Below are 13,279 nucleotides of genomic sequence, written 5' to 3'. Positions count from 1 at the left end.
TTGTAGACCTCTTTTCCTTACTGAATCGCGATTGAATATTTTCCCATGCTTTGGATGCATTGAATATGGTAACTTCAGCCGGTTTCATTTTAATACTACTGTACCTGGCATTATTGTAAGCATCTACAATTTTTTGTAAGATATCAATACAGCGTCGATTATTTTAATGCGTAAAGTAGCGCCACATGCGTTGTTTAAGAGTTCGATTAAAGCGTTCTACGATGGCTGCTTCAACATTAGGGTCCCGTCTTACTCGAAATTTTATTCCATTATCTGTCAAAATTTTTTGAAAAGTTGCACCTACAAATTCTTTCCCTTTATCTGTTTGTAAACAGATAGGTACACGATTGTTACCTTTCTGAAGAATACGCTCGAAACCGTGTCTTACTTCTAAAGCAGATTTATTTCGAAGAGGCTCGACCCAGGCAAATTTACTTAAAACATCAATTACTACTATTAGAAAAGTATAATTATTATTGTAGGTTGACAGACTTTGGAGGTCAACTAAATCAGCCTCCCATACATTATCAATAGAGCTAACATTATAATGTAATCTTTAAAATTTTCTACGAATAGGCCTATGTTTGGTAAATGTGTCCTGTGACTTTAACCATTCAAGCACTTTAGCACTAGATACTTTTCCTCGTGCAGCACTAATTATTTTTTCTGCACAACTGTAGGAGGCCGGATGACTTGGCTTGTAGTATATTTCTCCTAACAGTTTCATCTCAGATTAAAAGACTGCCCCTTTGTTATTAATCCTGAACCACGCTGACTCAGTGATTGATCTTTTCTATTTCTGCTACGACTTCTTGCACGAGTTCTTATATTTGGAGTTTCTCGAAGTCTATGTGAATCACTAGGATCATCTGTACGATCACTGTCAGTTATAAGAGGGTGAAATGTAGAGTATGTTCTATTACTGAGGTCCCGAGACAACTGTTTATCTGATTTCACTCTCCAGTATTCTCTATTTTTTACAAGCTCTCGTGGTGTGCCAAGCTCTCGAAGGATATGAGCAAACTGATTTCTACCAGCTGGAACGAATCTTTTTCTACATCTCAATGCATCGTTAACAAGATCTGTAATATCTGAATCTTTGATACGTTGTCCATCAATGAAAACTAAACCATTTTTATCCCATTTTATTCTGTTAGTTATATTCAGCCTTCTTAAATAATTGAGTAATAAGATACTGTTTGGCTGAAAAGTTCTGGGTACTGATGCTGTGATGGTTTCGACAGGTAGAAATTCGTCATCGTTTGATTGATCGTCTGCGATTTCATTTTGCTCATTATTCTCAATAGGTGTTTTTCTATCCTCATCAACAAAGAAGAGAAATTTGTGTAATACTTTACTATATATTTTCCACTTTTCACGTTCATCAATTGCAGAAGGTGAAAATAAGATACGACTCATTTCGGAATCTAGTCTACCATGGGTTTCCGCTAATTTACGAAGTAGTTTTTTATGCTTTTTTAACTTTAGTCTTTCTTGCTTCTTAAGGGGCACGTTTCCCAATTATATATTTAAAGCACACTCACAAATATATTTAACAAGTCGGGCATCCGAGGATTTTAATAAAGCAAGACGTTGGCCGGAGTTCAGGTGACAAAGAGCATGTAAAATAATAGCATTTTTTTGCCAATTGATTTACCACCTTTCGACATCATTACAATCGTGCAACTGGTACTTGTTCCTCACTGTGACCTCTCTTTATACCTTTGGTAGGTACGTAAACATAATGATAAGGGTCATCTGGAAAAATACTTTTCCGAAATCGGCAATTTTCGGGGGTGGATTATTTCAAATCAAGAAGTAAATAATCATGAGGTTGAGAAGTGGCATCATGATAGGCTTCTTGTATAAATCGAAAATTTTCAGGGCAAACTTGCCGAACTAAATGCTGGATTTGGGCACGATCTCGAGGGTTTTTAAAAGCAACAATATAGTTCGCATTTAGAGAAATATCTCTTTGTCCATGACCCTGATGAAAGAGATTTTGAGATATAAAAATTACACTGACATTTTTATGATGACTACCCTTGGTAAACAGATCTACTACTGTGTTATTTGAAGACTCTCGCATTAAATCGTCGATAATTATAAGTTTAACTCTAGGGTCATTGGAATAGTCAGAAGATTGAGGTAAACCTTCACGAAATTCTATTGTTTTTCCATATTCCTTGTAAGCTGTTTGCCACTCGGAATAGTAAAAAATGATACGCTCAATAGGTGTATCACACATACTATCAACATGACGGAGAAACTTTTTTACAAAAAAAGTTTTACCACATCCTGTTGGTCCACATACCAACGATGTAAATGGATGCTTCCAGCGTGCGTCCATAATTAAGAATGATAGAATTTAACTAGTAATTATTATTTATAGAATAATATTCTGATTCTTTTAATTAGAAATTTATTTTAATACACTTTTTTTATTATCTTTATTTTGTGGAAATTGATCAATAAGATACTATCCGTGTGGTCAGAATGCTTGAGCTGATTCTTCTGACCTCTCTCCATCACGTCAATAAATAAGCTTATTATGACGTGTACCTTCCAGCATGCCCAGAGATGAGCTTACACGGGCTTGCGAGTCCTCACACCGCGCCGCGTTGGACCACTGCCGCAAACCCCTAGTTTTTCAGCTATATTCTGGTTGCCTCTTTTAGGTTAGAAAAATCAGGTATACAATTATATTATTCTAAATGATTTTTGCTTTTGATAAAAAAATAATAATAGAATTGAATTTTTCATGCATTTTGGGGTGATAAATAAAATTTACAGAAAGTTTTTATGTTTTAAAAGTAGATTTCATTTTATTAAATTCCCTTTTTAAATATATACTGAATAATTTTTGAAAATTTGAAATTAATATATTCAAATTTCATTTTTAATTCTAATTTTTAATTAAGTCCACACTTATATCGGACAATTGAAGAGTGTAGGGCTGATCCCCTCCATGAAAATAGTCGCTTAAGTCAGTAAGTGTTGGTAAATTGGGTTGATGCTTCTGAGTGCACGGATCGAAAAAATTATTCTCGCCATCATCACCAAACAGTCCAAATTGCTCAACTGAAAACAAAAAATATCATTATTAGTAAGCAGAAGAATATTTTTTTTTCATAAAAGGCAAAAAGAAGTAAACATACAATTATTTTATTTTTGAAAATGCAAAAGCCATTGTTTCTGTGTGTAGGAATGAGAGAGTGATTCTCCAAATTTTCATAATTCGATTTATATGGTTAAAATAGAGATAAATTATTTATCTTATGAAATGTAGCCAAATGGTAGAGAGTTATATCCTTCAACTAATCGTCTTTTAGTGTACACCGGACGACATATTTTTTCCTCTTGTTTCGTAACTACCTGGTGATAAGGTGTTCTACGAATACTACTAAACTTTAATCTAATTGGTTGTGTCTTTCTAATAACCAGATCACATATAGAGTCAAAGTTTATTATTTCGGAATTTTCATAGTTTAAATTAATACCTTTAACTTTACAAACATTGTGGTTTTTACCATCAGGTGATCGTATCTTATATGCATAGAATTTGGGATCACCCGAGACAAATTTTTCTATGAAACTACCGGAGCCATAAACTTCGAGCTCATCAGTTAAGTCACCTAAAGACAATCTGTATCTGGATAATACTCATTTGGCTCATTAGTGTTGGCAAAAATAACTGAATCCGTGTCAAAATAAAGGACACGACGATCTAGTTGCTTCATGTAATTAAATAACTTCAAGCGTGCCTGGGCTGTTGTGTAAGCTACTATAACTACATTGGTAATAGGAGATGGAGTTACAGCTTCACATTTGTACAACCATGAGGCATAAATACTATTATCGTCTACAGGCAAGACACTGTTGAGAATTTTATCCGGACTCTGAATAATTTTCAAAAATTCTTGCTGACTATGAATGATCTCAGTCTTTGGCATATTTTCTCGTTGACCAAATTTCCCCCAAAATGAATTGAGGCAAAGTTTCGCCAACGATCGCAAACCAGGATTCTTTTTCATATTTTTCGGATCTAGGGCTATACCCTCAGACTCAAAATTTTTTTGAATAAATGCCTTTTTCGAAGCCTCATCAGTACAATAGGCAGGGTATCCGCTGGCTTCATGCTTTAGTTTGAAAAATCGACTCATATATTCTACAAAAAGACCACCCATTTTTGTGACCTTATTATATTGAGTAGTCTCATACTGCCAAATTTCAAAAATGGCAGTGATTTGATACCCCTCTTGAATCGCAGCTTTTATCTCGTCGGAAACCCATGTTCCTTCAATTTCTCGCGCATTTGTGTTATTTACATGTCGACAATCGCTCTGTATTTGTTCTTTACAGCAAGTATTACACAAAGGGAACATGAGTTTACCATGCATGCGGACAGGCAGAACAGGTAAATACTTATTGGTAGGCGGTAATACTCTGCATGTGACTTGTCCCCCGACATTAGATAAATCAAAGTTTACACCGGTTAAACTTTTGCAGTCATCACCAATGTAAACTTTGGGATGACCAATGGGAAATTTTCCATATTTTGAAACAAATGGATAAAGTGAACAAACATCAAGATATGATATTTTCACTTTACCCTCAGCCTCGTAATACGAAAATGTATTACCTGTTTGACCCCCATAAAATGCATCTCGAGGATGTAAATTATCATTTTGAATTTTTTCCTTATCAAAGGAACACTCCCTCTTTTCGACTACCTCATATCCTACTGAGCGAAGTCGATCAGTTTGAGCGTCTGTTCGTTCAAAACGATCATTTAGAGATTCAGAACTTTTATCGACACCTAACTTTTTATCCCGATTCAATTAAAAATATTGCGGAAACCCATGCCAGTAGCAACCATGGAATTGGTAAACTACTTTCGTACTTACTTCTTTATTTTAAAAATAGCCATCGACTAGACATCCCTCTGGCAATCTAAATTCTCGTGCCCTGCCTGAATGAGTAATTTCAATGTCCAAATCGCGTTCTAAGGCTAATAACCATTCGATGGCTTTTTCTGACTGTCTATTAGCCCTTCTATAACCACCGTTTGGTATGACACCTATTTGTTCAGCTTTTAGATCATTTTTTCTGAAAACTTTTGAGCAAGCCGATGCAATTGTTATGCTCTCAATAAATGGATCGACATTGGCAACTTTAAGAAATAATGCTCTAAAAGCCAAACACGCTCTACGAAGAATGTCCACATCATTTATACAATATGATCTCAATTCTTCTTTGAAATTAAAATTGTATTCTGATGTGACACATTCTTCGTACCACTTGTAAAATGAGTTCCGAGCCTCACGAGACATTGTATCGGGTGAAAAATATTTGGCATCAGGTATTTTTCCAATGTACTCTTGATTTTCGGGAGTATTAAATAAATGGGGAAATGTACCCTTCTTTGCCTCTTCTAAATCAAAAGCTTCAGGCAATTGTCTTAATGTCATGTGAAGGTAATTCAAGCTGTCAATAAAACGGGTTTGATTTACCTTGATCAAAAGGATGCTAGTCCCATTTAAAACAATTTCAGGTGAATTTCTAAGCCCTTTCTCTTTAATGAGATGACGGTTTCCGTGAAATGACTCATTTTTCGCGTGGCAAATTTTGTAAACTCGGAAACCGGATCTTCACTAAAAATATACTCTCTGATACCGCACCATTTACATCGTACATTTGGGTCAGGATCATCCATACACTCATCACATACCTGTTGTGCTACACACAAATTAGGTACGTGAATTTTCGTGGATTCCCGACCAACGACAAATTCACTCTGTTGAGTTTCAAAATCGTAAAAAATGTATGTGACTTTTTTATTATAACGTGGATTCCCAACTGGTGTTATGTAGCACAAATGGTTGTCTGGAAAAACTTTTCTGCACGTAACACAATTTGAATATCCACATTTATGATCTTTGACATCTATATGGTTGATTAATTTTGAACAACTACCACAAATTTTAAATACTGAACAAATACTTTTTCCCTTACTGTATGAATCAGGATGTAAATGGTTTCTCATACATGAGGCCCCATAAAAGGACCTTAAGCATGAATCGCATTTTATTTCCTTTTCGATATCCCCAAATACAATCCTACTTTCCTGATTACAGGGTGGAGATATATGGCAAGCGTTACATTTTTCTGCGCATAAATGACTCTCAGGATTTTTATTAGCCTTGTTACAAGGTGCACAAAAATGTCGACTACCACCAGCCCCTATCAATGATAAAATAGGTGAAAAATGGCATTTGGGTGCACCTTCATAGAGCAAGTAAATATTTTGCTTAACTATCTCCCATTTATTTGTAATATCAGAAGTTCCGTCATAAAAAGCTTTCGCCATTCCTAAACCAAAGCTATCATAATGATACACAATTATTGCTATCTGAGATTTTGACAGGAATTTTTGATACTGGACAAGTTCTGGAATACCATAGCCATTTAGAGGTATAATTACACCGGCGTCTAGCAATAACCTATTAGCAGCAGTGCATTGATGCACGCCACCTTTCTCGCGTTTTCGACGCCAGTCATTTTGTAATTCAATGTTATATTTATTGGCCAACAATTTCCCTTTGGATATTGCCGCTACAATGGACTGTGGTAAACAAGTATTTGCTTTACTCTCTATTGTCAATACGGAACGTTTAAAAATGTCAGATTGTAATTTAACACGACTTTTACCGACTGGTATCTGAACACGTGTCATTTCAACATGGAAAGTATCATCGATTTCAAAACCTGCGGCACTCTGTACAACTTTTGCTACAAGATCCCACAGGTCTTCAAAAGACAGGTCTTTCAATGGAATGAAAGCCTTCCCCGCTACATCTTTTCCAAATCCGTCGGACCAAAATACTAACCCTACTACATCAGTTGGTTCGCACCAATTAATCAAATATTCAAATAATTCGCGAAATGCCAATTCGAGCCATTCCACTGGGTATTTTTGCCAGGTGGAGAAATTTTTAATTTTAATTTGAAACCATATAAACTGAATTTTTGAATATATTCGGTACTTTCACTGATTTTACAAATAATTGGTGAATCTTTCATCCTCTCATTCCTACCTTGTGCATCGTCCAGGCTGAATGTTGCTGATATGTCTGGATCTCTGGAAGGTCCTGCAACCTGAGACGTACCATTATTCGTATGTGGTACTCTCAAGGATTCAGAATGCTGAGAAGATTCATACAGGCTAGGCTCCTGCTGTCCAGCACCGGCTTGGACCTTCACAATGTCCTGGATGGTATTTTCACAATCTGTAAAAATTAAATCAATGAAATTATAATTTGAGAGAAACTATATCAAAATTTATTTTCAAGATATATATATATATATATATATACGTTTTAATATTATAGTTTTACCTTGGAAGATTCTCTCCTCTTTATCCAATAACGCTGCCAACATCTCCTCTACATTCGTGTCCAGTTCCATTAAAATGTCCCTTTTTTTTTATTTTTGTAGTTTTTGTGTGACCTTTCTAGCCTTATTTTTTAAGGTCACATAAGCGTTCTCCTTGTTTTTTTCATTTTTATGATCCAGGTTTTTTTCCTTTTTTCTTTCCTGGACCATCTTTTGTTGTTGCTCTTGCTTCTTCCCAATATTGAGTTTGGATCGGTTTTCAACATTTTGCCGACTCTCCTCGATCTGCTTCATTTTTATTTTTTTCTCTGTTGTCTTCCGTTTTAACAACTTTGCCTCTGAATGTGTACGCTTAATAAAAATGCTTATTGCCTCATCAGCCTTCAACTTAGATTGTTGTAGTTCTTGTTGGCGTTGAAGTTGTTGCTTTTGGGGCTTCTGTTGCTGAATTTCTTGTGTCACCCCATCGTCACTTTCCAGATTTATTTCCAGAATCGGAAGTTTTGTAATGTTACTAGTCGAGGCCTTGGTTTTTTTATATCGAGGATCACGTTCCGCTACATCTTCTTCCATCTCATCGTCAATAACATAAGACTGTCTGTGTTAATAAATTTGGCAGCTCTTTTTCCACGTCCTGCTGGCCTTTCCTTTTCTGGCTGTTTTTTGAAGGGCATCTCCTTTTAGCCTTTTTAGAGTGGGATGTAACACCAGTTGCCCGTTTCCTTTTTTTTTTTCGACCCTCATGTAGGTTTCGAGGATCGACGGAATTTCATTCTCTATGCATGATTCTGTAAACAAAAATTTTTTATTAATATTTGAAAATTATAAAAATCAAGAAATTTTCAATTTTAAAAGACATTTTAATTTTTTTTAAATAATTATAAAAAAGCGAGAAAATAAATAAAATTGTAATGTATTACTAACCTACTGTTTCCTTTGCACTTTCTATTGAGATGTCCAATGAATGCCTCATTTTCATTGCTGCTGGGAGACAGCTGACAAGTACCTCCTTGCTCTGTGTCTCCACTGCCTCATTTATGAGTTTCACTAGGGTAAGGTCTAGACTGATTTTTGGGAAACTGACTTTCTTCCAAGGAAAATGGGTCCATCCCCTCTCCTCTGTCTATGGTCACACCCACAACACTCGTGTACGGACCCCTTAGAAAATCTATTAATAGACGTTCTCACAAATCCATACAACAAAATTTTCATAAAATACTTATTTCATCATTTTAATGCTTAAACCATTTTTTCTTACCTTATATATCATAATTCTGAAGTTTCTTATTAGTTGTTACTAAACTTATCTCCATTAGTGTAATTACTAACCGAAATAATTACTTGATGCTGGTAATTTGTAAAGAGAAGATAATACTGAAGTGAATTAGTAAGCGATTGTTACTAATCTTTACTCAAAGTATATTTTAAAATATTTTACATAGATGAAACTGCTTCAAACTTAACTAAACTATTTTGGTTCTCTTTCTCCCATTTCATTTAACTTTTAAAAATATAACTCCTCCTACCCCCTTTTTACAATTTCCCCTCACTTCTGTGTATTTCCACCACTACCTAACTAATAACCTATCATAGTTCAAGATGTCTATATGAACCTTGTTCAGACACGTTTTAACCCCCCCCCCCCCTTACTACCTTATATCCGATCATTTTGAACCATAAACTGTACCTATGCCTGTTTACTTATTAGTTACTCTGCATCTCTGAACACAATAAGTACAATGTCTCAAAAAATGATAAAACAAACAGACTCAGACATTGAAGATATTATCACCTCACAATTTCTTAATAATTCTTCTTCAAGTCATAAAAGAAAAAAAGTTCACATGACAGAAGTCGAGCCTTCACGTAGGAATACCAAACATCTTATCTTAACAACACTGTACGCTCTCAATAATTCCTGCAGTAAGAATCTGATTATCGGATTGGAACTACAGACCGATGGACGTTTTGAACTAATTGTCAAAATTGTTACTAATAAACTACAGGGAATAACTTTTGGGGTTCCAACATGGACAACATTCCTGCAAAAGATCAATATCATCGACGATTATTTTGAAAAGGAGAAACAACCCTCATCAGATCATACTGAACCCCTTGAGATAAATGACTACAAAGTGATATATACAACATCTTTTGCAGAAAAGACCATTATTTTCGACACTATACCTGTACCTGTACGCGTTGCAGAATATGAAAATAGTGAAAATGCTTGTGACGTGAAGAAAAAAATAGTATATGTACCTGCTGTTGCAATGAAAAAAACCACTTTTATTGGTTTAAGGAATTTTCTTTTGTGTGCAGACGAGTATGTTAGTATGCTGAAAGCCTTGTGTGGCTTAGTCGAAAATTGTGTGACTGAAATTGGAACATTATTTACTGATCATTGTATTTCTAAAAAGTTGCCCGAACCATCTGAACAATATATTTTTAATGTCATGAACAAAAAAAAATAATTATTGCAAAGATATTCTTCATGTCCGATTATCGTCCAAATTTAACGACTATTATCTCGACATTGTATATCATGAAATTGGTAGCGTTTTATTAACTCACCTAACTTCCCGTGTACGCACGAATGTTCTAAAAAGAATTACATTCAACTAGATGGTTAAAATAAATTGAAAAATGTAATAGAATAATTCTCGTTTCTGAAAATTTTCTTCATATAATAAATACGTCTTTTTTTTAAAGTATGTCAACATGTATCTACTTATTATCCTTCATTTTACTAAATATTCAGTAGCCTTAAGGTAGTTAGCGATTTATTTTGGAAAAATTATCACTTTGAAGTTAACAAAAAAATTGTATACAATCTTTTTCTAGGTTCAGGAGGTAATCAATTTTTGCAACCCTCTATGAAAAGTTTTACTTCTGACAGGCGGTCAGTAAGTAACGGGAGCCAAAAGGGACTTCCTAATGCTTTTACATTGACCTATACATGCTCGAACTAGATGCGATTTAAGTGTGACTAATACGTTCAGCTTCCCAGGCAGTTGCGGATACATTTTTCTCGGTGATTAAAACAAAATAACACAGGCAGGATGTGACAGGATATACCCTCATAAATTACCCTTCAAACAAGTGTTCGAGAGTGGAGAGTAGGGAAGAGGAGTCGGGACCCGCACCCTCAAGTAGGTTGCAAACAGGTGTCTCATAGTGGTAAGGGTGAGGCCCACAACCACGGCGAGGGGGTAGGCGCCATAGTGTGGTGAAGGGGGAAAAGGAAAGTGGAGGGGGTAGTCTGTCCATAGTGGCCCGGTACTACTGCCATCAGTGTCCGTCAAAGGTTTAGAATCATTTATACTTAAGAACACCGACAAATTTAAAAAAAGCTTCGAATAAGTTGTATGTGGAATAACTCATATCTAATGCGTGTCCACATAAAATCTCATATTTTATACAGAATAATATAAAAAGGTCGGGTGAACAACATTCCTTAGTCATGACGTCGTCATAATTTGCAAGCTTCTAATGTGTCCCATAAGGGTTTACATTTTTCTTCCACCTTCTTTCCTATGCCTTTTTCACACATCCCACACGCTTACTTGGTGGTGGGAGGGGGACCTACAGTTTAAGGTGGGTTCCGAACCACCAAGGGCAACAGCTTTAAGTACTCAAAAAAAAACCTTTTTCTCTAGAGGTACCGGTCCAACGACTCTCCGGAGATGAACAACTCCCTTGCTAAGCTAGTGTTCACTGCATGGGCCGCCGAGACTCTGCCAGAGTGCGAGGCGGGAATCGAACCAGTAAGACAACAGATTGAGTCCAAAGCCTACGCCTTAGCCCCCACGACCATCGTCCTACTACGTTGTCATAATTTCATAAACCATTATAAAAATACCTTCTTATTAGTACAAAAACACTATCAGAAACATAGAGCTAATGACATACTGAGTAGGCAATAACTTTATCTCTAAGTAATTCTAAATTACTCTAACTGATAATCCAATCTTGTAATCAATGAATCTAACACTTCAAGCATCTGATTGAATTACATTGTACTCATCCCCCCCCCCCCCCCCCCCCCCCCGCATCTACCTTCCTTCTTCTTCTCCCCCTCTTCTTCATATTACAGTGCTATATATGTTAAATATATATAACTTGTTGACATTAACACATGTTTATTTCTTTAATCCACATACCTTGGATCATAATAGTTATTTTACATAAAGAGGAGACTCAGGATATCTGCTTCACAGAAAAAACTAAGAATAACATCTGTAGCAGGCTACAGATTATATTAACCGATATTTGTTTGAAGGTTATCCTGTAAATGTAATTTTTGTTGCAAAGAATCTTTCGGCGGAAATCGTTGTTAAGTTTATCTTCTGTTTTTTCTGTGTTCTCCTTCTCATGCACCTCCTCTCCTCCTTTTCCTGCTCTTCCTCATCCTCCTCCTCCTCCTCATTGAAATTGATTAATTTCATCAACTGCAGCTTATACAAAAAGCAGATTTCAAGATCTTCAGTACGTTATTCGACCTTATTCAATTAGATTGGTTTATGAGTAAAATGTAATATATGTACAAAGAATTCGTTTGGACAATATTTATAGCTGATAATCACATATTAGGGTATTTATATATTTGCGAAACTTTACACTTATATCGAATTTTCCAAATTAAATCAATATCCAGTAATTTATTTTTTATTTTTGAGTTAATCTAATATGACTTTCTAAATTTTTGAAATATACTCATATCTCAAATCCAAAACTTGTGTTTATTTTAGAATTATATCTCTGCAACTCGTATATTACCATACGGTATTACTCTCACAATTATTTCGCTTTATTTCATATGTTTTGAAATATATATAAATTTTAATGCTTATGCTTAAAAATAATCAAAATATAACATTGGAGTATTATTAAATAATTGTGGAAAACTTAAGCACTTCGACATTACAAACTGAACTTAAATTTCACGTATTGGTAACCGAAAGTGACTTGATTGCATTTTTTTAATAGCAATTTATTTATGAAAATTCATTTTATTCCTTGTTTATATGCTCAAATAGTGTTTTTAATTTATCTTCATAAATATATGGTGTAGTTTTTACCATATTATAATCCATAGATACATATTTCAAGCTTAGATTCCGAAGAGTAATATGGATAGAATTAAAAAACTCGACCTAACCTACAAGTCACTTCATATGTTTTTAGTTTTAGTTGATTCAAGGATTTTAACATAAATATTTTACCTACAAAGTAAAAAATAAAATTTGATCAAATGGAAATCCTTGGTGAATTATTCCATTTTTACAACTAAAATTAATCATTAGTGTGTACGATAAAACAATAATACTTTTTAAAAAAACCGTCTTTGAATTTCAGTGTACACTGTACGTGGAACTTAACGCACGTAAGTAGAAAAAAAGTTTTAAATATAGAGTTGTTTGCAGTTACATGTTTCGTTAAATTACGGAACGTTTCGTCATTTTCTATAGCACTGATGGCACAATCTTACAGTTACAAGTTTTGTGAAAATTCAAATTTTTTCGTAATTTTCAGTAACGGTAACGTAAATTTCCAAGCGTAATACAATTTGTCAGTTAATTATAATTTTAATATGCATATATACATTGTTTATGCATAGGCTTGAAGTTCGAGACGACTCAGACGGTTTCACACTACATTTTTTTTTCAATATTAATTTTTTTCCATTTTTTTTGCATAGAAATGTGGGAAGAGGTTAAAAAACACATTCTCAATTTCAGTTGCCCTGAAATCATGTCAATGCACAAACAGTAATACCAGAATCTGAATTTCAGTAGAATAAGGCGGTTGACTTTCAGATGTAACCAAAAGGATCATTCGCCAGTTGAAAGTCAACTGATGATTATAACGTGACTTTAAGTTA

At 34.8% G+C, this 13,279-nt stretch overlaps 1 protein-coding gene across 1 annotated transcript; it reads right to left on the bottom strand.

Annotated features, from left to right (window-relative positions):
• Positions 1-2,856: 2,856 nt before the first annotated feature.
• On the bottom strand, positions 2,857-8,162 carry LOC117172074. Its single transcript, XM_033359829.1, has 3 exons — positions 7,398-8,162; positions 7,098-7,289; positions 2,857-3,081 (listed from the first exon to the last, which is right to left on the bottom strand). The coding sequence occupies exons 1-3, from the start codon at positions 7,465-7,467 to the stop codon at positions 2,906-2,908; spliced, it is 438 nt and encodes a 145-aa protein (XP_033215720.1). The 5' UTR covers positions 7,468-8,162; the 3' UTR covers positions 2,857-2,905.
• Between the last annotated feature and the right edge of the window lie 5,117 nt (positions 8,163-13,279).

This window comes from Belonocnema kinseyi, chromosome 4 (assembly GCF_010883055.1).
Source record: "Belonocnema kinseyi isolate 2016_QV_RU_SX_M_011 chromosome 4, B_treatae_v1, whole genome shotgun sequence".
Lineage (NCBI taxonomy): Eukaryota > Metazoa > Arthropoda > Insecta > Hymenoptera > Cynipidae > Belonocnema > Belonocnema kinseyi.
This window is presented reverse-complemented; position numbering and strand designations above follow the sequence as displayed.